The sequence below is a fragment of the Trichoderma breve genome, chromosome 4 (assembly GCF_028502605.1).
Source record: "Trichoderma breve strain T069 chromosome 4, whole genome shotgun sequence".
Lineage (NCBI taxonomy): Eukaryota > Fungi > Ascomycota > Sordariomycetes > Hypocreales > Hypocreaceae > Trichoderma > Trichoderma breve.
The window spans coordinates 643,343-668,384 of NC_079235.1; the positions used below are offsets into that span (position 1 = coordinate 643,343).

At 46.1% G+C, this 25,042-nt stretch overlaps 8 protein-coding genes across 8 annotated transcripts; 6 read left to right on the forward strand and 2 right to left on the reverse strand.

Annotated features, from left to right (window-relative positions):
- Positions 1 to 781: 781 nt before the first annotated feature.
- T069G_06508 (glutathione-dependent formaldehyde-activating enzyme domain-containing protein) lies at positions 782 to 1,262 on the reverse strand (the record flags this gene model as incomplete). The annotated part of the gene is made up of 2 exons (XM_056173718.1): positions 782 to 1,138; positions 1,197 to 1,262. 2 exons carry the CDS (start codon positions 1,260 to 1,262, stop codon positions 782 to 784), a joined length of 423 nt encoding a protein of 140 aa, XP_056027297.1.
- Positions 1,263 to 2,644: 1,382 nt separating this feature from the next.
- T069G_06509 (fungal specific transcription factor domain-containing protein) lies at positions 2,645 to 3,770 on the forward strand (the record flags this gene model as incomplete). Its single annotated transcript, XM_056173719.1, has 2 exons — positions 2,645 to 2,870; positions 2,938 to 3,770. The coding sequence occupies 2 exons, from the start codon at positions 2,645 to 2,647 to the stop codon at positions 3,768 to 3,770; spliced, it is 1,059 nt and encodes a 352-aa protein (XP_056027298.1).
- A 3,395-nt stretch (positions 3,771 to 7,165) lies between these two features.
- Positions 7,166 to 8,650, forward strand: T069G_06510 (uncharacterized protein; the record flags this gene model as incomplete). Its single annotated transcript, XM_056173720.1, has 4 exons — positions 7,166 to 7,474; positions 7,541 to 7,750; positions 7,815 to 8,403; positions 8,475 to 8,650. The coding sequence occupies 4 exons, from the start codon at positions 7,166 to 7,168 to the stop codon at positions 8,648 to 8,650; spliced, it is 1,284 nt and encodes a 427-aa protein (XP_056027299.1).
- A 1,478-nt stretch (positions 8,651 to 10,128) lies between these two features.
- On the forward strand, positions 10,129 to 11,970 carry T069G_06511 (PIF1-like helicase domain-containing protein; the record flags this gene model as incomplete). Its single annotated transcript, XM_056173721.1, has 5 exons — positions 10,129 to 10,895; positions 10,968 to 11,273; positions 11,322 to 11,661; positions 11,722 to 11,844; positions 11,896 to 11,970. 5 exons carry the CDS (start codon positions 10,129 to 10,131, stop codon positions 11,968 to 11,970), a joined length of 1,611 nt encoding a protein of 536 aa, XP_056027300.1.
- Positions 11,971 to 12,842: 872 nt separating this feature from the next.
- T069G_06512 (GDSL-like lipase/Acylhydrolase domain-containing protein) lies at positions 12,843 to 14,119 on the forward strand (the record flags this gene model as incomplete). The annotated part of the gene is made up of 4 exons (XM_056173722.1): positions 12,843 to 13,068; positions 13,128 to 13,184; positions 13,268 to 13,798; positions 13,869 to 14,119. 4 exons carry the CDS (start codon positions 12,843 to 12,845, stop codon positions 14,117 to 14,119), a joined length of 1,065 nt encoding a protein of 354 aa, XP_056027301.1.
- Positions 14,120 to 15,721: 1,602 nt separating this feature from the next.
- Positions 15,722 to 16,984, reverse strand: T069G_06513 (taurine catabolism dioxygenase tauD, tfdA family domain-containing protein; the record flags this gene model as incomplete). Its single annotated transcript, XM_056173723.1, has 4 exons — positions 15,722 to 15,876; positions 15,934 to 16,308; positions 16,369 to 16,710; positions 16,771 to 16,984. 4 exons carry the CDS (start codon positions 16,982 to 16,984, stop codon positions 15,722 to 15,724), a joined length of 1,086 nt encoding a protein of 361 aa, XP_056027302.1.
- A 1,745-nt stretch (positions 16,985 to 18,729) lies between these two features.
- On the forward strand, positions 18,730 to 20,940 carry T069G_06514 (major facilitator superfamily domain-containing protein; the record flags this gene model as incomplete). Its single annotated transcript, XM_056173724.1, has 10 exons — positions 18,730 to 18,885; positions 18,938 to 18,993; positions 19,055 to 19,245; positions 19,303 to 19,520; positions 19,576 to 19,749; positions 19,818 to 20,044; positions 20,106 to 20,242; positions 20,298 to 20,477; positions 20,543 to 20,671; positions 20,726 to 20,940. The coding sequence occupies 10 exons, from the start codon at positions 18,730 to 18,732 to the stop codon at positions 20,938 to 20,940; spliced, it is 1,683 nt and encodes a 560-aa protein (XP_056027303.1).
- Positions 20,941 to 22,809: 1,869 nt separating this feature from the next.
- On the forward strand, positions 22,810 to 24,546 carry T069G_06515 (glycosyl transferase family 90 domain-containing protein; the record flags this gene model as incomplete). The annotated part of the gene is made up of 3 exons (XM_056173725.1): positions 22,810 to 23,529; positions 23,584 to 24,042; positions 24,109 to 24,546. 3 exons carry the CDS (start codon positions 22,810 to 22,812, stop codon positions 24,544 to 24,546), a joined length of 1,617 nt encoding a protein of 538 aa, XP_056027304.1.
- Between the last annotated feature and the right edge of the window lie 496 nt (positions 24,547 to 25,042).

The following is a 25,042-nucleotide window of genomic DNA, read 5'->3' on the forward strand; positions in this document are numbered from 1 at the left end:
TGAGATAGTGTATTTATGCTACGATATAGTCTATTGATAGTTCTATAGCCGTATCGAAGGTTCTGCAAGACGTATCATTGCATTTTAGGGCCCGATAGGGAGTAGGTACTCAGCGTCCCGGGGACCGCTTGAAGTTCAAGCATCGAAATAGGATGGGAAAGAAAGTCTTTTATCTACTGTTGAGTTGTCACGTGGATCTGTGTGACCACTCCTTGGTCAAGCTCACTTTCTGTTTGCTGCTGTTTGCATCTAGCCTCCTACATAGATCAGCATAGCAGAACACAGAGAGTTTTGCATCTTTCGGCTTGCCATTTACTGCCCAAATAGGGGTACTTGCCTACTTAGACAGCATACAACCGGTTTCTACAGATCCGTAACTATTACTACTTCCTGCTGCTATTACTCCATACGGCTTTAAGTGTGAGATAAGGGATGCTGGATAGTATGCTTGGAGTTATGAATAGCCACTCCCATGTTTTAGTTCGGATGCCGCTAAACTGCCCAACCGCTACTATGGCACGGACTCTAAGGAAAGTAACTTCACGAAGGCAAAAAGGCTTCACTAGTGATTTAAGTGATTTAATTTTCACAAGAATATCACTAACAGAACGAAATTTTGTCTAAACAAATGAATGACTCTAGTTCCTGTATATTGTGCGGCTTGTTCGATTCTGTTTCAATATCTGTACCAGAAATGATGTATTGTCTTTTTGCAAATACATTTGCAAAATTTGCAAAGATAAGTTTACATGAACTTTTCTCCTCGTTTAAAGTAGCTCAACTAATGCTTCGGAAGCCAAGTGCCTTGCTCTTGGTTTGCGTCTTCAATCGCTTTCATCCAACTCGGGCGATTTTTCACAAAAAGCTCAACATCCGCTTTGCCTTTCTCTATAGTTTCCAATCCGTCAACTCCGCCAATCATCACTGCAGCCACTGTGTCGTTGAAGCTTGACCTGCGGTACAGAGTCGATCCACAGTCTCCGCAAAAGTAGCTCGTCATAACATTGCCAGTAGCGACTTCTTTGGCATAGGTTTTGAGCGTCCCCTGAATAACTTTAAACCCATCGAGAGGCAGAAGGATGTTGTTGGTGTTTGTAGAGCCGGAGAATTTGCGGCAGTCAATACAATGGCATCGCATCTAGAAAAGACTTAGCTCAGCATAATACAGGTACAGGAAGTCAAAAACCAGGACATACTCTCACAATTATGTCGCCTTCAAAAGAGACGCGATTCGTACCGCAAAGACAGGTGGACTCGAACATGATAAAGAGATTTAGCAGCTCAGAAGATAAAATTTGTCCCGTAAACTCTAATTCAGTCTGGCGCATGTATCTGGAAAGCTTGAGAGGTGAAGAATGGTTCAATTCTTGAGGAGATTCTGACAGTATTTATAACTCAACTCATTCCTTCTTATCACGCAGATGGCTAGTATTTCCTCAAAGTTCCGAGCATTAATCCAGCACATGACGTAAATCACCGGAGATATGATAATTATATCAGGGATCGTGAAAGCATTACTTTTGGTGTTTAGAATTAGTGATCCCTGTGCGCTTGATGCCACTACTTGTCATAATAAACTGCTATTGATGGTTTTACTGTGTAAGCAGTGCAGAATTGTGGTAGAGTATTATTAGAGAAGGTCTTCTTGGCTTTACCTTCTAGATACTTAGTGTACTCAAGGGCCGGATATAAGCAAATCGTCCCACAGGAATAAGCAGACAACTGCCAGTGTCAGCTGATATTTGCTAATGGGGCCCCCTCCATAAGTCCGGTACCTTTTGCAGGGTTCGGATATAAAGCCCACGAACCACCCATGGCCCCTATTGTCGGACATAAGTTTTCAACACTTCCCTTTTTATGTTGTCCAAGTACGACTACTAATCGGAAAGCTATTTTCCACAGCCACATCTATACAGTGAAATAATAGCTCAAACTGGCATGGTGGACAATGCAGTCTATCTCCGGAGGCCGGCAACGCAATGGCGAGAAGAAGCGTCGAAATCGAGCAGCATTGAGCTGTGTTCCTTGCCGGGAGCGCAAGTCAAAGTGCGATAGGCAGATACCATGTTCCGGCTGCAAAAATCGAAAAATGGTGCATTTGTGCTATTACTTTGCGAAGCAGCGGAAACACGCCCGCGATGCTATCACAGCAGCGTCATCTGACAGCCCAGGAGCATCGGCTTCGTCCACGTCCTTCCCGGATAATACCGGCCAATGGAGAAATTCACAAAATGGCTCTAATTATAATTCCCTTGGCACGTTATATCAGCATGAGAATGGGGATATTACATACAGAGTTCGGCAATCCCATTGGTCATCTGCCTTGCCAAGTTTGTCAGAAACACTCAGCACCCCAACGCTATCGACTACATCGCCACATCTCGCTCCCTTACAACTTGACAAGTCTGATTCAACGAATCGGAATGCGGGTAATACAGAAGCCTGTTCTCATCTCCTCTTATCTTTACCCGCCAAACAGCATTGCAAATATTTAGTGTCGCGCTTTTTTGCCGTCTTTTCTCCGCTGATCCATGTGCTTCACGATCCCACTTTCCATCGCGAGTACGAAACCTTTTTACAAGATCCTAAATCCGTCCCGCTTTCATGGCTAGCTTTATTATTCACTATACTGTCACTTGCAACTATGACGCTGGATGATGATGATTGGGTATTGGACGATCTGGGCAGAGAAGCCGACGGTCCGAGCAACGTCAAGGCCATTGCCACCCGGTTTAGGAAGGCTGCTATGAGCTGCCTTGAAGCAGACGATTACATGTCCCGCCATAGGCTCTCTACTCTACAGTGTTTGGTTCTGATGATATATGCCATCAATCACTCTCAAGGTAGTGGTTCAAGTTGGCCTCTGTTAGGTACGCAGCAGGGTCATTCAGCATGTCAGCTCTCCGTCGTTGGTTCATACTAACACACAGTCAAAAGGGCTCACTGTACATGTTGCTATATCCTTGGGCTGCCATGTCGATGGTGAACGTCTAGGGATGAATTATATAGAAATTGAGCAGCGAAGACGGTGCTGGGCCGGCCTGAAGGTGCTCTATATGATACAGGCTTTATCTTTCGGCAATGTCGGTCTATTCGCCTTACCAAAGTTCCAAGTCAAGCTACCGATGGATGTGGACGATGAGGATATACGTCCAGATTCGCTACCAACTCAGGTAGATGGACCAACTCAGATGACCTACATGCTTCTCAAAGTCAAGCTATACAGCCTCGTGGACCAGATAGCTGACCAAATCCTCGGCGTGGAGGCTCCTTCACATGCAAACATTGCTGCTCTTGACGCGGCCATTGAGCGCGAGCAAGAACACTGGGATGAAATATATCGCAGCCACCTTCGAAGCGACAAAATCCAGGGATTTCAGCGAGTTCACTGGAACATTTTGCACAGCCATGCACATCAGATTTACCTGCTCATCCACCGACCTCTCTTCGGCGAACCGGCCAAGAGCGGCTTTCTACAGCGATCTAGGGCTAGATGTATAACATCTGCGACTGCTCTGTTGGATATCCATGCACTTTTGTCTGATGAACAGCGCTTTCGACAATTCCGATGGTACGGATTCGGCTTGGGGAGTTTCCATGCATTCCATGGTGCAGTGACCTTGGCGGCTGCTATCCTTCAGGACAGAGATGGTGAATCAACCTACGAGATGCAATCAGTTTTAAACGAAACCACCAACAGATTCCAATCTCTTTCGGCAAGAAGTCCAATCTGCGCCAAAGCATACACAATTCTCAAGTATCTTCAGTAAGCATCCTTACCGACAAGTTGAAGAATCGGAGCTCAATCTTTCGTTTAGATCTCTAATATCGGACCATGTTCGGCTCCCACTTTCTGGTGAGAGTGAACCATCGACTCCTCTTTCGACAATGCTGGCGGCACAGCTGCAGGCAGCCAGATGGCTTAGTCCAGCGACAGTGGATTGGGTAAGGTTACCTAACAAACGGCTTTTTTTCGTTGCTAACATGATGCATTATAGGAGAAATGGAATAAATTCGTAGAAACCACAGAATTTTAATTCGATTAGAGGTAAACGGGTCGTTAGGCAGCAGTCAGTATTTATGAGGTTCAAGCGTAGAGTGGACACACAACAATGCACACCTGGCACATAGAGCTTGTTAGCTCTTACTAGAAGAATATACAAACGGACAATGTGTGAAAAGGACGTGATTTCGGTTAATCGCAGTGAAGCGACGACGATCTGCCAAGAGATGATGATCAAAGTTGCAACAACCCCACACTTCTTAAAAAGTGTACCCGGGATCGATGGTATGGGTCTGCGAAACAAGCTTTTTGCGCCCTGCCAAGACGTGACATGATAGGATACGGATCGACATTCTTTTTCTTTAGCATCTCCTCCTATCACTTAGCAATGCTTTCTAGCGGCCGCTACTATCGCCACCATTTTCTACTCAGTTGGATGCTGGTGCTATATTCTCATTGAGTATGGGTTTAGATGGAGCAAGACAACATGCATGTGAATCACAGCAGTCCTACCCAAAAGAGACGTTGGTGATATTTCATTGGATGTTGATACGAAAGGGCAAGAATGCCCGCAATACATGAGGTATCGCCTGGTCCTGTTTGGTAACTCGTATTTCTTGGTGTGATTATTGAGTAGTGGATCTGCAGAAGAGTGGGAAATGGCAGCATCGTCGCATGCACAAGCTGTCACTTAGGTTAGCTACCCGGCATAGCCTCGATGCTATACGAGGTCCTTTTGGTATTCCATATCGCGTCTAGTTGGCACGGCAGGATACGATATTCGTGTAGCAGTAGGCTGCATTTACCAAGCGGTCTAGACTTGGACATTGGGTCGGGCGATATATGAGATTTTTCCTTTGTCAGACTTCAAATATACTCCATGGAGTGATACAAATTTCGACGCTTCGGGCGGCAATGATTAACCATGATCACGATTGGCAACCTCAGGTATAGATGCCACACTAGAGGGGTGAAGAAAAAGAAAAGAGGGAGAAAGCTCTTTATAGCAACATGTTTGTTCTTCTGATACCCTGATCTCACAACAATGCCAAGTGCCCAATCGAAACGCCCTCTCCATTCGTGCTTCCTATACTGAACATTGCCGCCCCCTCATATTCACGGCAAATTATTGTAACACGAAGCTAACTAATATGGCGCAAATACAGGGATGGGGGCCTCGGTGTTGGTAAGTGGAGAGCAGGAGGAGTTGGAGGGCATGAATTATGTAGGAATGTTTACACCGAAAGACTGCGATGCAAGGGGGTGCTGGTCCTCAATGTCTGTCATAATCCTTGATTTGGGTGATATTACCAAGAAACATTTGTTGAGATAACACTCGCTTCCCTGAGCCCACTTCCGATGGCTCCTTTCTTTGTTCTTGGACCTAGGGAATACGCGACATGTCCACGTCGAGCAGATGTTGTGCATTTGCTGGTTGTGGCTAAGAACATGATTTGAGATTCTTTATTATTCGTAGCAAAGTTCAGATGCAATTGGTATAGGGAATTACTAGCCCGCAGCCCAAGCTGCTGTTCAATATGTCTGTAAGTAGGAGTAATACTAGAACTAGAGGAAATTCACAGTTGCAGTAGCTACCAGAAATATATAGCATAATAGAGTATTTATAGTCGTAAAAGTAATGGCAGTAGCCCAGTGTCTATTACCTACCGGGTGGTATATAAGTAATTACATCTTTGGTAAAGAGCTTCTATTTGCATCTTGTTCCGAGGATTGAACCTCGCGCAATCGCTAATGACCTGTGGTGCGGAAGAGCCACTCTCTTATATACCTACTATGTGTACTTTTACACAAGCCAGATATGTATCAATTAATGACACTTCAAAATGGGCCTGTCAACTACTAGTTGCCTTTGTTCCTTCAAGGACCCCAGCGGAAGCCCGCGTGATTCTCGTTGTCACCCTGTTCAAAGACCAATGCAGGGCCCAGAAGGGAAATGAGCGGTGATGGTGTTGGTTGAGGCACACTTGGAAGTTGTACTGCCTCTTTGGGATGCTGACTCATCCGTGGAGAACGAAGTGTCTGATAGCAAGTACCTCTGTTGGTTGAGGAGACATTGAAACGCACATGTCTTGATCTCACTCCCTTACTGGGAGACTAAGATGGAAGAGATGCCACCCAGGCGACGGATGTACAGGGAGGTATCTGAGTGTAGAGACTGGGTGCCTGATGCGTAACTTAAGTACGGGTACTGTACCTGTAAACACGCAGCAATTACTAATGCGGAGCTTAATTGTCTGTCATCCATCCATTCGGGTAATAGTGAGGGAATGGCGTTCAAATATCACGAAGCGATTGGGGAATCTAACATATGCCACCCGTACTTTAGAACTTGGTAGAGAGTATTGGCATTCTTTCTGTTGGATCCGCCATTTAGTGCTATTAACTTTTGTGGTATGGGATGCTGTAGAATTGGTAGATGTAGCCACTCCCTTGATACAACTGCATCTGACACTCGCTCTCTTTTGGCACCCACGCCATGGCAATCGAGGGGTCAAATCCCAATGGAAATCTAAAGAGCTAGTGTCCCAATTTCGGCACTCTGATGCAGGCATTCGCCAATACGAGGCTGCGACCTTGTGGATACTGGAAAAGGTTACATGTAAGGTAATTGATGTCGCATTGGTGGGATACAAGGGATTCAAGGTCGGTCGGGTGCATGTTCCTCGAAGCTTATCATATGTCCGGACATGTACCCTGCTGGCTGATTATAATCATCATTGATCTTCCTCTTATACTTCTAATACTTGATGCAGTTACGGGCCAATTCAGTTGTTGGATTGGACATACCTGCTCGTACACTCGACCCCTTTTTTTCTTTGTCCATCGTTGCCCTTTGATCCCCAGATATTTTGTCCGGTCCGGATCCCCCCCTCTCACCTCTCAGCCTCCAATCCCCAATCTCCAGAGGGTGTGGGCGGGTCGCGTCGAAATTGTTCGGTCGGACGCTAAAACCGTGGGTAACCAGCATTCAATTTGCTGGCGCTATTCAATCGCCTCCCTACTAGCGCCTGTCGCGCGCAACTTGCAACGCTTCAACCCTCGCACAACAGCCTGATCGTCTTGATCCAGGGCTTTTCTTGCCTCTTCTCTTCCTCCCTAATCGCTGGGACCGGCAGATTGAGGCCCCCCAAAACCTGAACGATGCTGCTAAGCTTCAACAACAAGCACATTGTGCACTCGCTGCTCGCCGCATCGCTCGTCTTTGTGTCGCTGCTGATCTACGTCTGGAACGTCCACCTGGTCCCTGGCGATGCCTTCCGCAACCACAGAGACCATGACCGGGACGACATGTGCCCTAGGGGGTCGCGGCGGCATGGAAACTCGACATACTGCGTGCCCAAGGAAATTGGCGGCATCAAGTGGAAGCGACCGGCCGATGCCAGCAAGATCATGGGCCTGATTTTCTACGGCCGCCGGTCGACCGTGTCCATTCTCGATTGCTATCTCAAAGTAAGGCGGTCAATGCGGCGTGTGTGTGTCTGTTAGGCGGTGCGTGCTAATCGGCGGAAACTACAGCGCAACTTGGTCAAGAACGGAGGCATCCTCGACGGCGTCATCTTCCTCCAGCGAACAACCGACGAAGACGATCTCAAGTTCCTCGACAAACTTCTCGAAAGCGAGCCCGACTACATAAAATGGGTAATTGACATGACCGAGGGCGGCTTTGCCTCATCATACGACCGGATACAAGATGACGTTATGTATATCAAGATGGACGACGATATTGTATGAACTCAATCCAAAAAATGCACTGTGTGTTGGGACTTGCTGAGCTGACATGTGTTGCCAGGTCTATATCGAAGATTCCGCCATCCCCTCCATCGTCACGACCCGAGCTGAGCATCCCGAATTCTTTGTCGTTTCCTCCAACGTCATCAACCAGCCTCTCATCAGCTGGATACACTGGAATCTCGGCGCCGTCAAGGCCTACCTACCCGAATTGAACAAGGCGTATCCTGCTCCCCAGCCCGGCAGCAAACTGAATTGGCGCCCTTCACTGCTCCCTTCCTGGCAAGGGGCCGACGACTTCCAAGTCAGCGAGTGGAACCCCCCGGACCACCAGAAGCACCGGTGGCTCCCCGTCAAAGGCCACAGCGACCACATTCTCGACCGCACCCCCATCGTGGAGACCGAGTACGACCCGTTTGGTCCTGGTTGGAAGAAGTGGCAGGTCGCTGCCCAAGAGCACTACAGCTTGTTTGAGAATATCGAGAACAATAATCTGCGCCAATACCGCTTCGGAACATGGGACTTTCAACTAAAGCGCATGGGTATTCAGTTTATCTGCATGATGGGCAAGGACATTAATCTGGCCAAGCCCATTGCAGCCGACGACGAGCATCACTTTGCCGTCACTATGCCCGAGCAGACTGGTAGACGTATGTCTCCCCCCCTCCCCCCCGTAAACTAATGAAGTTGTATTCACAATGACTGACATTTTCGTCTACAGATGCTGTTGCTGATGGTGGTGGCGTTGTGGCACATTTCAGCTTCGGTGCCCAAGCCGGCGACGAACGAATTGAGCAAACCGACGTTCTTGACCGCTACCGGATCTATGCTGAAGAGAACATCTGCAAGGGACCCTTACTTTGGGATCCCATCTTAGATAATCACAACGACCCTTGACCTGGGATCTTCTCTTCTTGGACCCCGCTGTTATTTTCACACGACACATGTATTATGTACATCCTCTTCTAAAATTTCGAAGCGATGCTTTCTTTCAGGCGAATATGGAGTTGGGCTTGTGGCATTGGTTTATTTCTAGACGGTTTTGGGAACACCAAAAAGTTGCAAGGGGAGAAACCTTGGAGTTGAATGGGGGGAGAAATACTACATCGGGGAGAGCGACCAATTTGGTGGTCTTTGTTTTTTCTTTGGGCAAATAATACCCTTGTAAACATAAGGCACAAACAAGGCACATTTAATATCTAGAATGCCGACATAGGAATATAATGAACTCGGTACATGCCGTCTTATAGATAAGGATTCTTACCTGGATAGATGGTATCGGTACGTACATTTTGCATTGGAAGTGAGAATCAAGGAAGCCTATACAACCAAGAATATGAGCGACAAGTGTCATGCTTCTTGTTATCTTTGAAGAAACTTGAGTCAGTCCCATTGCTCAGCTCACTATGATTCACCATAGATCGATGTGGCATAACTGACTATCCTACTTCTTAGTTACAAAGGGGGGGAAACATAGTTGGTCATCGCAAGTCATGCTTAGTTGTCTTTGTTACATCACCCTTTAATCTGCTAACCCATTATTCTGGGTTAAATGTTCGGGTGCGGCGGTAAACAAAGAAAGTAGCTATTCTGAGTCCAAGTTTGCCATCCAGCATCACAGCGACTGTGTGGAGTTCAAGTGTGCGGCCTGCAGGATATATGGAGGCCTTTATTTACTAGGCGGACATAGCTAATTATTAAAGCTGAATGGATATTTGAGTTAATAATGATTCCGAATCGAATATCACCACAACCATCCAAGAGGCAATAGCTGAAGCACGCCAAGTGTTCCTGAAAAAGCGGCTTCTGAATGGGTGATATTCCTGTGCACATCCCAAGTGTGAGCTACTTGACCGACGCGGGCTCGGTCATCAACATCTGCATCTACAATAGTCCAGCTTCAGATAGTTCTTCGATGGACAATTACTAACACCTTGATACCATTTGGGAAACTTCTTATTGGAATATACACCCCAAATATACCGCATTTTGCGAGCTCGGATAACCACAGGAATGTTTCTATATCGGCAAACTCTCGTGTCTCTTAATTGCACTCTTGTTGCCCTTAGTCTTATGGACCATCCATGTTGTTATAAATCATATCGTTGAATAAGCTACTTCTAACCGATACAACCTGTACATAACGTCAACTATACCGGAAATCCTTCGTCGTGTTGGCGAGGTACGTACCTCAGCCTGATGCATGTTGGGCATCTCCACACGACAGCCTAACATCAATGCATGTTCGCAAGGCGCTTTCTCTGCCTCCATTTACCATCATCACATTCACATTCATCTCCTAGAGCTACTTACTCTCAATCGCACCAATACCAGTGAAATCTTTCTAGCCGTGGCCTGGTACCATCACCATCGCTATGCTACTCGCTGCAGCATGGCGACGTTCAGCGTTATATGTGTTGGCGCCTAGTAGCCTTGTCCAGTTGAGATTCCGCCAGCAGCTAAAGGCATCAACAATTTACGCTCTAAAAATACCAAGCTGCACTAGAGAATACGCAAATTCTAAAAAGAAGAAGAAGAAGAAGAAACAGGCTACAGATATCGCCCAGCCTGCGGATACCACCAAGTCTATAGAAATTGGGTCGCCACTGTTGTCCGAAGCATTTACCACGGTGGACCTAGTGCCGAAGCAACCATATAGGATAGGAGATGGTCCGACCCTATCGCCGGAGCAGGAGGACCTGGTTTCACGTGCAGTTGAGGGTCACAACATCTTTTACACCGGCTCGGCAGGCTGTGGGAAATCGACAGTGCTGAGAGAAATCAGGCAGCGTCTCATGCGAATGGATAAGAATGTCCATGTTTTGGCACCGACAGGCAAGGTGGCGATGGCAAATGGCGGCAAGACAACCTGGTCGTTTGCCGGATGGACGCCCAACACGCACAAATTCAGTCTATCCGAGCTGAAAGAATTCTCAACAGGTCGCATTCTGCTGGAGAGGTTTAGGAACGCCGACACAATCATTGTGGATGAGATTAGCATGGTGGAAGCCATGCATTTCAACCGACTAAATGAAATTATGAAGGCCGCGCACTCTCCATTCGACGAGAGATCTACTCTTCCATTTGGCGGTACTCAGATCATTGTTACAGGGGATTTTTGCCAGTTGCCCCCAGTCAAACCGTTCTCACACTGCTTCGAATGCGGCAGTGACCTTATACCAAACAGACGACAAGACATATACACATGCCCAAGCACCGAGTGCGGCGCCTCTTACCATGATGATGATAAATGGGCCTTTAGAAGCAAAGCATGGGACGAATGCAATTTTGAGCATGTGTACCTGAAAGAGGTGCACCGGCAAAAAGACCCAGAGTTTGTTAGACTCCTACAAAAATGTCGACTGGGTCTGGGGATGAACGACTCTGAGCTCGACCTTCTGGCCAATTGTAACAAAACGACGGATTCTTATGCAGTGAGACTCTTTCCCACACGGGATGAAGTTCGAAAAGTCAACGATGCTGAGTTTCGGCGCATTAGAACTCCTATACAGACTTACAAGTGTGTAGATGTATTTCTGTGGAGTAAGAAAGAACATCCGCATTTGAGCGGCAAGGGAATTAGAAACACGGACGACTCTCTGAAAGAATTAAAAGACCACGCATTCGACATTGAACTCAATCTTAAACAAGGGATGCAGGTCTTGCTCTTACACAATATCAACGTATCATTGGGCTTGGTCAATGGCGCTCAAGGAGTCATAATAGGCTTTCAGCCATTTGAGAATGAGCCACCAAAATTAGAGATACTTAATGAAGACTTGCCTGTATACTGGCCAGCATACGACGTCGATAAGGAAAAGATCCTGGAGTTTATGATGGGATGTAGGGAGGCTAACGGGTGGCCGATTGTTCGGTTTCAAAACGGCGTGACAAGGACGATCTATCCTGTATGCCAGTCAATTTTGTATGGAGACACGAGGCCATATACCCTACTGGGCCGAATTCAGATCCCCCTAGCGGCTGCATGGGCTCTGACTGTCCATAAATCACAAGGAATGACACTGGATAACGCAGTTGTGAATCTGACCCGAGCATTTACAGATGGTCAAATATATGTGGCCCTATCTAGAGTGAGGACATTGGCGGGATTGAAGGTAGAGGGCGATTTAGCTTCTCTGCAGCGTTTCAGAGGAAATCTGCAAGTACTGCGATGGCTGAAAGAAAAGTTTGGTCAGAGTATTGTCGTGGATGAATGATTGTGGAATAAGTATGCCATATTTTCTAATGGAGTGTTCAATTTGTTATGATCATTCGAATAAGACATAGAAAAGTTCCATGCGATTGTAACTTATGTGCAAACACTATGCGCTACTTACGAAAACTAGAAACAGAGACGATTAGCAACTTGTCGTCGAGTTTGCTTCAAACCTTCATTATGCTTCATTGAAGAATTGACCAGTTGACCGAAAGACGTTCCAGAACGTCTTTCGGGGTAATAGGCCCTCATAGCCTCCTCTTGCTATTGTAAAAATGGTCACCCTAACACATTAATACGCTTATGCTATTTGATCTTAATATAGTAACAGAGTAGTGTCATCCCCACAACGTCGCATAGCTTCACAGAATCTCCGGTTGAAGCTTCTTAAACAGGCAGGCTACAAACCCCATGGTAGGAAGTCCCACTCACCATTAGTTGAGAATTTTCCCTGCTTAGGTGAATGTGTGACCGCAAACCAGAAAATTATTTTGTCTAGGCCGCTTTCTCGCATGACTTACGTCGGCGAGAGCTGGATCAGGATGCAGATTTGCAGGGATACAGGTTAACCGCATTAAAACTGGCAATACTGACCGAGAATAAACAAGTAGCCGACCCTGGAAGCCTCATAGTTCTCTGTCTTTACCCCTCACTATTGGCAAAGATTATATGCAATGGGGTTACCTATCGTGACAAAAGTATTTATTAATATAGATTTCATGTCCGATGTTTACCATCCTTTTCCGGTGTCTTCAACATCATTATTCTCGAATTCCCTTCTGGGAGTACTTTGTTTAACTCATATTTCAGTACCCAAATACACAACGTATAAAGATGCTGCTACTTTCATTTCTCCCTTTTGCGGCAGCTAGCATGGTTAGTGTTCGGAACAATTATGCCGAGATTAGGGAACTATCAAGCAGTAATAAGCATTCTTGGTTTGGAGGTAAATTTAAGAATCTTGTTGTGTTTGGAGACAGTTACACGGATGAATCGAGGTTGGACTATTTCACAGCCCATAATAACACGCCTCCACCGGTGGGCTTACTGCTTCCCGAGTCTTTTGATGCTTCTGATGGCGGACGCGTTTGGCCCAGATGTATGGATTGCCATTTGAGCCCTACTATGCGAAAGATCTATTTAACATATGAGGAAAAGATGTCAGCCAATACTCAGGCGCAAAGCTTTATAATTACGCCATTGCTGGCGGGATATGTGGGTAATCCTCTGCACTTTACTCAGCATCTGTTGCGAGAGCACATACAGTAACAACGAAGACTAAATATCCGTTCGCTTAGGTACAACAAGTATCGTGCCACAAGCAAGAGCGACTCCTAAAGACCTTTATGCCGCTATTTTAGAAACAGAAATGCCTACTTGGCTCGCTGAATCTCACTTAGCGAGCGCCCACTCACCACATAAAAAGTTTTACACTGGCTCAGCCGATGACACTCTTTATGCCATGTGGATTGGCGTCAATGACATTGGCAAGAAGAACATATTCGTTGACAGCCAGACACCTGGAACTTCGCTCACAACTTTTACTGACTGTGTGTTCACCGCTTTTGACCGCATCTATAAAAATGGTGGCCGGAAGTTTGTGTTGATGAACGTCCCTCCGCTTGAGCTGCATCCGATCTACGCGACGCCCGAAAACAAAGGCGTTCCCCCAGGCACACCAGATTGGCCAAATAAGCCGTCTAACCTAACCGAGGTTTCTTTCAAGATGTATGAATATACGAGTGCGGTGAATGAGATCTTCAAGTTCCAAGTCCCATTCCAGCAACATGTTGCCAAGCGATATCCTGGTGCTAAGTGGGCAATCTATGGTGAGCATGAGCTGGTTGTCTCGTTGTAGCCTTTCCAGTATTGGCTAATTAACTTTGATATGACTTTTAGATGTAAACTCTTTATTTAAAGACATCCATCAGACCCCGCAAAAATATCTAAACGGCACAGCGCCTCTGGATGTACTCGATTTTATACATCATTGCGAGGCGGGCGCGGCAAATTGCACAGACTTACCAGGTGATATAGATTCGTTCATGTTCTATGACTCACTTCATCCTTCTGAACAAGTCCACCGTGTGGTAGCTCAAAATTTTATGGACGTGATCAATGGTGGAAGTAAATTTGCAACTTATTGGTAGCTGGTATCGAATATTCTACTCTTTTATATATCTAAGTTTGACGGGTATCATGCAAAAATAGCAAACACTTCAACGCCTAGGATATGCTTTTCAAGGGTGCTAGCTAGGGTTTCCTCATTTATTTCTGCTTGACGTGTATTCCAACAGTTTGTTCATGTCGTTTATAACAAACACTTCAAAGTGGCAGCTTCTATGAGCAATGGACATTAACTAGATGCTGGTGGCCATTTGTCTAAATACGAGATATTGAGAGGGCCTGAATTTATACATTTGAGTATGTAGCTAGATAGAGTATTGCTATTTTACCGTAGTGGTCTATGTCAGTACTAAAATTAATGTATATACACCACAGATCCTATTAATTTATACTTAATTATAGTGCGGCGCCCTGGCTTGCTATGGACTATACCTTGCGACATTAGATAAAACCGTTAATATTACAAGTTTGATATTGCGATGGATTCCCTCCTTGGCGATGATGCCGTTGATCTACCTCTATTGTCAGAGCTGTTATATAACGCTGGCTGCGATAGCTGCTGCCGCCTTTGAGACTGACTCTGAGACCGACCCCGAGGCCTAATCTGAGTGGAAGTTATTGAGGTTATCTCGGCTACCTAGATTGAAGAAGACGAGCTGGATAGAACTACTAGGTAGCTAGTTAGTGAGAAGTGTTTATATTGAATTGGAAGGACGGGAATTGGCGTAGATTTCTATTTTATAATGTTATAATGTGGAATTTTATATGGTGATCTTCCTTCCTAACGTGCTGCACTGTATTCTGGTGTGCGGGTGTGGTAATTGCGATTAAGGGGGTAAATCTAGCTCGTGATGTGGAGTACTACGGTGAAAATAGCAATATTCTACGGTGAAAATAGTATTACTCGCTAGATATTGGAATCAATTAAGTTATGAATCATTATACGACTGAGTTTCTCTAACTTGTTTCGGTTTCTTTCGATAGATCTATCTCCTTTACATGTCTTCTTTGCCGCCTAGATTGGCTGTAGGGTGGGCATGGACTTCTTGGCCACCTCGGTGAGACCGTGTGAGGTACCGAGGGGATATTCCTGATCTGGAATTGTATATAAGACGTAGATTCAAACCAGTGTTCTGGATGTTCCAGTCCTGATATAAAAATACAAATAGCAGAGAGATTGAAGTCATCTACATAGATCAAAATCGAGGAGTTTGTCGGATCGATCATGATTTCATGCTATAGCATGTAGATGAAACTCTTCAATCTAGTTACGATATCAGCACAATATACTCGCTGCAGGTGTATAATTGAACCATTATGTCTCATGAATAGCAACAAGGGAAATTGAGCATTGGTCTTCAGGTATAAACGCCATATCGTGTATGCAACCTATGTAGGGAGCTATTGTATGGATGCATGTGCTCTCTACTCCATATATGGACATGGATCAATGTATCTGCCTGGAACCTGTAAGTGATTTTAGCGCTATGGGCGCTATAAATCAACCAATACAGCGCACTTTTAGTGTGGGTGATATTACGTAAGCCAGAAAAGATACATCTTCATAGGTACCACATCTTCGTTGGAGATTCATCACAACTTTCATTATGTTAACTATAGAGACTTCATGCTTGCTTGCTCAATGCTTCACGTCTGGATGAGCTATTGGGATCAAGGTATGGACGTTCTCCCAGCCCGACGGCTCTATTTCCGAAACGCTCGCCCAAACCGTTATAATCATAGGTAGCAGTGTGGAAGACACTCCTGTTATCCCAGATGGCTGTTCCAAGGAGTTAGTATTGAAAACCTTATGAGGATGTAAATGCAAGAGACTTACCGATATCATTGGGGTTCTGCCACCTGAAACGGACTTGTAGGTCATGGCCGTCGTGAACGAGATCCAAGAACCACTGCAGGAGCTTCTTGCTCTCTTCATCGGTCAGACCGTTGATATGCTTAACGTGGCCACCAACTGGGAAGATGCTCTTCCATCCGGTGACAGGGTTGGTTCGAACAACAGGGTGAATAGCCTTGAGCTCAGAACCCACGTTCTCAGGAGCACCACGAGGCTTGTCATACAGCTCGAAACCGGATCGCTTGGCAATGTCACCGAAGCCGGGCTGCTCAAAGGTAGCAGTCAAGGACTCAAGGAATTTCTGGTAAGGCTCGCTAATACGGTCATAGATTTCATAACCAGAGGCCCAGAGAGTATCTGTCTCGTATTTAGAAATTGTATCACGAAAGGCAGATGTTAATGCTCATTATGACTTACCACCTCCAGTCTTAGGAAGCTTAACAAGTCGGAGAGAAGTGTAATCAGCAGGAACAGGCTCAAAGGCAATATCACTGTGCCAGCCAGCGGCCTTTTGCCTCTTGGGGCTAAGTTCATCGGGCTTGGTTTGCTTGTAGTACTTGTCGAACTGAACGGAGCTGATGGTGCTAATCTCGGGGTCATTGCCACCAAGTTCTCGCTCATTGTTCAAGAGAGGGTGGATATGCAGGCCAGATGTGGCAGGTCGTCCAGTCAATTTGCCAAGTCTGAGGATAAGCTCCTTCTGGAGGTCGTTGGTGAGGTTGTCCTGGGCACGGAAGAAGACGACACCACGCTGTGAAACTATAAAGAGTCAGATGATCCATTGTGATTTCACTCTTCGTTTTCTTCAAGTGTACTTACTGGTGACGGCAAGCTCTCGAATAAGGTCATCGGAGTTGGGGGAATTGAGCCAGTCTACGAGATTGGCCTTGGGGAATTCACGACCAATGACTGGTGTGATGTCGAAAGACTCAAACTGGTCCAATGTTCCAGCGAGGGGAATGGTCTGTTGAACCTTGGTCTTGATAGGGACATCGTGGATGACCACAGGTGCTTCAACTGCTGCGGGAGCCATTGTTACTGATGTATTTGTATAATCAAAGATCTGCACACTGTCGATATATCTGATGAACAACAGGTTGATATCTCCTTAAGATATGATTTTGTGGAATTCAATCCATACTTATATGGCAGTACCAATCTTTTTCTCGTATCCTGCCCTGGATATTGCCAAGTCTGTTGCCCATGAGCATGCCATCAACACGTTCAAGCCATCTTCTTGCGTGCTAGGAATCAAACCACCATCCATGTTGACATCTTTTAGGCTCATTCACATGAAACCAATAATTGACGCCGATTTGTGCGACATCAATTCCCAAATTGCGTCAGTGAGGGGAGAGAAGCTCACTAAAAGAGCCTGTGATATCGAAGTCCATGTAGCCCTACGGATTTAGGGATCTCGGTCATTCCAACTTTCGGCGTACGAAGCATGCGATTGGAGCATTCAGTCGGACTGTCGGTTCAACCAGGTCATCAGCAAGCTGTAGGTTCAGTTGCATTGCATGATACCTAGCTCCTGTAGGAATAGTAGAGGCATCCATGATGGCGACAAGTCCGCATCCCAAGGCCAACATCCGGGACCTCGCACGACTAGTCACATATCCAAAGCGACGGTGCGGATGTCTCTGAACCTGGAAATATCGCATCATACGCGATAACCGCAAACAGAGCGATTCACCGTATGGCGTATTCGAACGGCAATCAGCTGCGCTTCTCGGACGCGGGGGTGCAATGCATGAGACCCCTCAGCTATAGGATCACATCAACTCGTTGTCGAAGCACGACACCAAAGCATAACAGGCTGTTAGGCCGTCGAGACGAGGGTAAGTGGTAAGTCATATGAAAGTCGCGTGCGGCAAAAGCGACATGTGCGTTGCGCCCCCAATGGATAAAATGTGCCCGAAACCCCCTATCTCGGCAGCTCCTGTAAATAACCTAGAATTGCGTGCTTCGGGTCGTGTTGGATTGTTGGTGAATCGCGGGTTGCCGTTTGTGGTGAGAATCAAGGTCTTGATGGCGTGATTGTGCCCGCCACTCGCATAATGAATTGTTGGAGATAAGGCGCATCACGCTGCATAACGCCTGGATATGTCAGCTTCCATGAAGGAAAGATGAAGAAAAAAGTTTATTCCACAGATAGGCTCTTGAAAAAAAAGAGAAACAATTGAAGTTGTGATTAAAAACTCCAAGTCGTATGTAACTAACAAAAGGCTTGGTTATTAAGCTGACCTCAACTACCTTACTTCTCACAATTAGTCGATTTCCATAGTAACAAAGCAATACCTAAAAAGAGCGGCAGAGTACGTAACTGATTGGGATTATAACTGATAAGAAGTATACTGCCGAGCATCTGCAATTGTATCTACTGCGCATATGCATGATCTCATCCCTCCGGGGTAGCGATCTGAGGGATGGAGACCGGGGTCCGGGTTTCCAAGTCCACCTCGATATTGGTAACAACTAGCTGCTCATTGGTACCCCAGACGATATATCTGAATAATAGCTGTCCTAGGTTCCATCGAGTCTAGCCCTCTCGTCGTAATTGCTTGGGTTATTCTCATCATACCTTCCCGCACCTGCCGGGTCTCCAATAGTTCCTTGGCTCGTTGCGTGCGATCGCCACATTCACACATCAAAGCGGACTTTGAAGATAGTAGTATTATATAACCAACCTTGGGAAAAAAGTGACGATGTGTAAATACTGAAGAGTTGCCCTCTTGTTTTCCCTCTTCAGCATTCACCATCTCATCTGTCAACACCATGGCGACCGTACTTGCGAGAGGCGGAAAGGACCCGTCTTCGGTCTCAACAACCTCATTAGATAGCATTTCGCCACCGCTGGGAGCTCCGATAGTTGAGAGACGCTCATGGTTCAAGAAGGGAACAAAAGTCGACAAAGATGCCATTGCAACACAGGTATGCTATTATGGATCAATTGTTTCTTGTAGCTGGACTGACATGACTGCAGCTTTCAGTATTCGACGACCCAGACACAGCTGAGAAATACCAGCCGAGACCAGACTGGTAATTAAATGCAACTCTACTTTGTCCAAAAGGCAGGACAGCTAACGTGGAAATTGATTAGGGAAAATATTCACAGATTCGACCCTTCTTTCCGATGGACATGGCGCGAAGAGGGCAAACTCATCCGGAAAATGGACCTCTACATTACGTTTTGGGCCTGTATAATGTTCATGGCCCTCGAACTTGATCGTTCCAACCTTTCACAAGCATTGACCGATAACTTCCTTTCGGATCTTCATATGACTACGAATGGTATGCTCGATAACCACAAGCCAGTACCTACAAGAGCGCTAACAATCCATCTTTAAGACTACAACTTGGGCAATACGGTGTTCAAGCTATCGTTTCTTCTTGCAGAGCTCCCTTCGCAGCTAGTGTCGAAATGGATGGGCCCGGATCGATGGATCCCGATGCAGATGTGCTTATGGAGTCTCGTCGCAGGCGCCCAGTTTTGGTTGTCGGGTCGAAGTTCGTTCCTTGCCACACGAGCCTTGCTTGGCATTATTCAGGGCGGATTCATTCCAGATGTAAGCTACATAACGTTGTAATCACCTGGATCGATTCACTAATTGGGATAATTAGGTGATCCTATACCTTTCCTATTTCTACAGACACGCAGAGTTGACAATCCGCCTGGGTTTCTTCTGGACCGCTCTGAGCTTGGCAGACATATGCTCGGCATTGCTCGCGTACGGGCTATTGCACATGCGAGGTATTGCGAACCGTTCTGGATGGAGATGGCTTTTCCTTATTGAAGTAAGTCAGGCGTGGTGATGCTCGTTCTCGTGATGCGATTTAGAACACATGCTAACAGATATCATTAGGGCCTCTTAACGCTCGTTGTTGGGTTACTTGCCTGGGTTCTCATGCCCGCTGGTCCTTGTCAAACGGCCAGTTGGTTCAGAGGCAAAAAGGGTTGGTTTTCTGAAAGGGAGGAAAAAATCATCGTCAACAGAGTAATTCGCGAAGATCCCAGCAAGAGTTCGATGCACAACCGCGAACCTGTCACGCCCAAGTTACTATGGCAGAGTCTTAAGGATTATGATCTCTGGTGAGTCTCGAGCAAAAATGAGAAATCGAAAGAGTATCGTTAACGTTTACCAATGCGATAGGCCGATATACATCCTTGGACTTGTATTCCAAGTTCCTGCCACACCACCGGCTAATTATCTCACTCTTACGCTTAAAGGCTTGGGCTTTGACACTTTCCAAACCAATTTGCTCACCATCCCATCAACGGTGCTGCATGGTAAGATATATCTATGCAGTTTAAGAGATACCTTTTACTGACTTATTTGCTCCAGTCTTCATGATGCTGGCCCTTACATATCTGGCTGAAGCTTGGAGCGAACTTACTTTGACGGCTCTAATTGGTCAAATTTGGCTGCTTCCGTTCTTGATCTACCTCAATGTTGTCAATACTACAGAAGTAAACAAGTGGGTGTTTTGGGTGGTGGTTACACTTCTCCTTGCATACCCGAATGGTGAGTTCATCCCAAGTCAGGAAGTTTAGCTCATATCACGCATCCCCACTAACAGCTCAATGTAGCCCATCCGATTCAAGTAGCTTGGAACTCGCGCAACAGCAATGCGGTCAGACTTCGAACGGTTTCAGCAGCATGTTACAACATGTTTGTCCAGGCTGGTGGCATCGTCTCCGCCAACATCTACGTAGCGAGTAAGCAGCTCCCCTTTCCACTTCTATACTATACTACTAACTAAGCTCTGATAGGTGATGCTCCTCGTTATGTTCACGGTAATCGCGCACTCCTTGGCATTACCTGCATGAACATAGTTATATATATTCTCACGAAGTTGTACTATGTCTGGCGTAACCAGTCCCGAGCAAAGAAATGGGAAGCGATGACTGAAGAACAGCGACTACACTATCTCGCTACGACAACTGACGAAGGAAACAAGAGGCTCGACTTCAGATTTCAGCATTAGAGTGTTTCTAGATGGAGTATTAGACGTTGAGAGGCGCAGTGCGGCAATGTTCTGTATTTATGTCTGAGCTACGGAGCGGTTATAACGCATGTTTTGACTAGTGTTTCTTCAGTTAAAAGTCTCGCAATTACGATGATATGAATATACTTAAAAAAAAATATTAATGTCGATCCCTATAGAATAGTTTGTCTACTTTTGCCAATCCTACCGGATTCAATGTTGGCTTGGCATTTTGCTGACGAAATTTGGTGCGACTAGACCTAAAGTAGGACCATTAACGGGGTGATTTCTGGTTCTTGCTGAGGAAACAAGTGGCACCTAAGAATCTTCTCTTATCATCACAGTCGGCGATCCTCAGATGCAGATGCTGGCAAAGACCGAGATTCATGATTTTGCTTGAGTGACTCGCGAATGCGCAAAGTATTCGCTTGCGCATCTCGAATGCGAGCTGTTTGAGATCGACACTCGCATAATCTTCTGCGTTACTTCGACACGTGGGTTTTCAGCATGCGAGGGGCCGTATCTCACACAAGGGCTTTCATGTATGTATGCCCATAGATGTATCCTGATATCACTGCTTATTGACGTCTTGTTCAAGATGCCTGTCTCTTTCTGTCTTCATTCTATCCGCTAGGTATTATACTAGTGCTTCTTTTGGTATGGAGTGCGCCCCTGCGTGGCTATAACAGCCATAATTCTGACCGACTTACAGAACGCCCCGTTCATTTTACAATCATCACTCTCCTTTCCACTGGAGTTTGGTTATTGGGTTCTGCATATTACTGGGGGCTCCAAACCGATTCCCAATATCTCACGGTCATTGCAAACCACAAGAGCTCGACTGATGTTATTAATCCAACAAGCGCAATTGTCAAATATTTCAGACTTGGGCATGAACACTTTCAACATTTACATCCGTCCTTTCCTTTCCTCCTATGTTGCATAGCATTCCGAACGCTGCTCTATTGGGGTATTATCCGAACTTCGCAATGCTCGCGGTCTGGTTTAGAGGTAGGTCTCCTTGAATGAATGGCTCTTTTCCAAACTGAACATTTCGTGCAGGCATTTCTACCACTGTTCTCCTTTCTTGTCGTGGCAATAGGACCTGGATTTGGACTCCTCAAACTACAGCCAAATAAGCGACAGTCACAATGGTCCATGCCATCCAAATCGCAGATTATCTTCACATTTCTAGCCGCAGTGTGGCCACTATTTGTCATTTCAGCAGAAGAAAGCTCCAAAATTGCTACCGGGACAGTGTGTCCCATTGGATGGGGGCGCTTCATCTCACTCATTCAGCTCCTCAAATGCCTAATCGATGCCGTGATCATAAGCCATACATCTCATCTGGCACGCACAGCTACAGAAGATGGAATCGACATTTCCGAATTCATGGGTAAGCTCTCGCTTGTCGCAGCCGGGAGCATTCTCTTGCTCTCATTCCCATCTTGGCTTTCCGATTCAGAGTTTCTCATGGCATTCACCTTTCGAGCTCTCGATAATGGAGATTTTGCTGTTGATGGTTTCTTTGCGATGATTGGTGTACTCTCCGGCTTAACACTGTTGCCGTCTGTGCATCCATCATGCTTCGCGCTTCTTATAATTACTGCCATATTCACGGGCTTACAGATACCTGTCCACCAGGCGATTCCGCTTCTATCTCCTGTGTCCTATGGAGAATTTGTGAAGCATACGACACTTGCAATTGTCTTAGCAGTGCCTCTGTGGTACCTTGCCATTAACATTCACCATACTGGAGACTCCAACGCGTCACGAAGAATCTTCAAGGGGCTAATAATGTCCGTTAGTGGGTTTGCACTAATTGCATTGGTCGTATTGGCGCAACTGTTCTTTATTGGGCCCCCAACTATGGTTCTGATCAATATAGCCATCAAGTCACTCGTATCAGAAGCATCTGCGGAGATATTCGCGTGGGAGTCACAAGCCGCAACTAGTAAATCACTGGCTGACGCTGTGAATGAATACACAAAAAGATACACGCTCCCACCGCCACCAAACTTCGACAAATGGTACCAATTTGCAAAGGAACATAACTCTATCGTTGTGGACGACTTCGACCAGATCAACAAGGACTTACTTCCTTTCTGGGGGATGGAGCCTGCACAAATACGCGATTTGACTATAAAGCTCTTCAACTACGGAAGCTCGGAAATGGGCGGCATGCGTATCAGGAATGGTTCGGTAGAGCAGTCGCCATATATTCCAGGATCGCACCGTTGGATGACCGACTCCTTTCAAAGGATGATTGAGCCTTTTTCCAAGTGGTTACCAGACGTGGATATAGCCATCAATCTGGCCGACGAGTGCCGTATGGTCGTGCCATTTGGCCATTTGGAAGCTCTCAAATACTTCGCACAGGAGAAGATAAGAGGAGTTTCCAACCAAATGGAACAGAACGACTGGCCGAGCAGCATGTTTTCGCAATTTCCATGGCCTAAAGACTTCCCCGAGCCTCTACCTCGGGCCACTGAAGGCAGAAAAGATGCCATTGATCCTCTTTTTACAAATTATATCCGGAGGCCAATGTTTTACGATTTTGTTGCTGCTTCTTGTCCACGAAGATCGGCAGTACACAATAGCCGTTGGTGGGACTGGAGCAGTACTTGTGTTGGCTGTCTCAAGCCACATTCGCTGCTTACGACCAGCGGTGCGATATTAGCAGATGTATCACTTGCTCATGATCTTTGCCATCAGCCAGACGTCGCATACTTGGATGGATTTCTCAATTCGCCATCCGCACTGGTGGGCACAAATTTACTCTTCCCCATCTTCAGCCAGGCACGCGTCGGCGGCTTTTCAGATATTTTAATACCGTCGCCGTGGCATTTCGATGACAAGAGCGCTTTCAAGGAGGACAGTGGGGTGGCGTGGGAAGCTAAAGAGAACGCTTTATTCTGGCGCGGATCGCGATCAGATGGATTCTCCGCCCATGGACGATGGCCTGGATTTCTACGGCCGCGATTCGTGCATGAAGCTTATGAGAAGACTGTGGCTTTACAATTATCCGGCATTGAGACTCCTGTTCACATCAATGTCTCCTTTACTGGGGATATATCCAAATGTGATGGAAGGGATTGCACTGTTGAGTTAGAAAACTATCAGCAATGGGGTCTCGTCACAATGAGCAACGATTCGGCTGTTAACCAGGAAGCAAATCAACTCCCCCCTGGCGTTCCATTTGAAGAGCACTGGAAATTTAAGCACTTGATGGACCTGGATGGCGCAGGATTTAGCGGTCGCTTTCTGCCTTTTCTAGAGAGCCGCAGTTTGCCTTATCGCGCGGCGTTCTTTCGTACTTGGTATGATGAGAGAATCCAAGCCTGGCACCACTACGTTCCAGTGGACATTCGACTTGGATCGGGTTTTTGGTCCATTTTAGAGTTCTTCAGTGGGGGTGCTAATGATAAAGATGGCGAGGGACCTGAGATGGCCAAGAAGATTGCAGAGCAGGGGAGAGAGTGGACGCAGAAAGCGCTGAGAAAAGAGGACATGCAAATCTATATGTTCCGCCTATTGTTGGAGTGGGGAAGAATTACACACGACGAAAGAGATCGATTAGGATTTTCCATTGCTAGAGAAGGATAGAGTATATTTAACATGCAGATACAATACACATAGCGAAAGATCGCAATTGATTTCAAATGAAACCACTACACACAGTAGTACTCTTCGTCATGGTACTACGCCAAAATGGCAATCTATGACCATCTAATACGTGCCTAGACATATTAAATCGACCGAAGTCCCGAAATACCCCATGTTTGCCAAGAACATACCATTTCCAAAGAGAGCGGCACTTTGGTATCTTGGATGGAGTGTCGAAGTACTTTTGTCTCTCATACTAAATAGACTGTTATGTTATGCTTATCCAAGTAGCTCTCACTAGCACAGAATGTCACCAACAGCTCCAACTCTACGCGCTTTATCAACTGCCAAGCCATACTCCTATTGGATCACTGTATCAATCACCCGGCCGTTATCCCAGATGAAGCAGGTGGGAACGGTAACGGATGAACCCAGCAACATAACAGTAGAGCGATCACTCAATGATGCAGATTTTTGAATACTCAACGATTCCGAG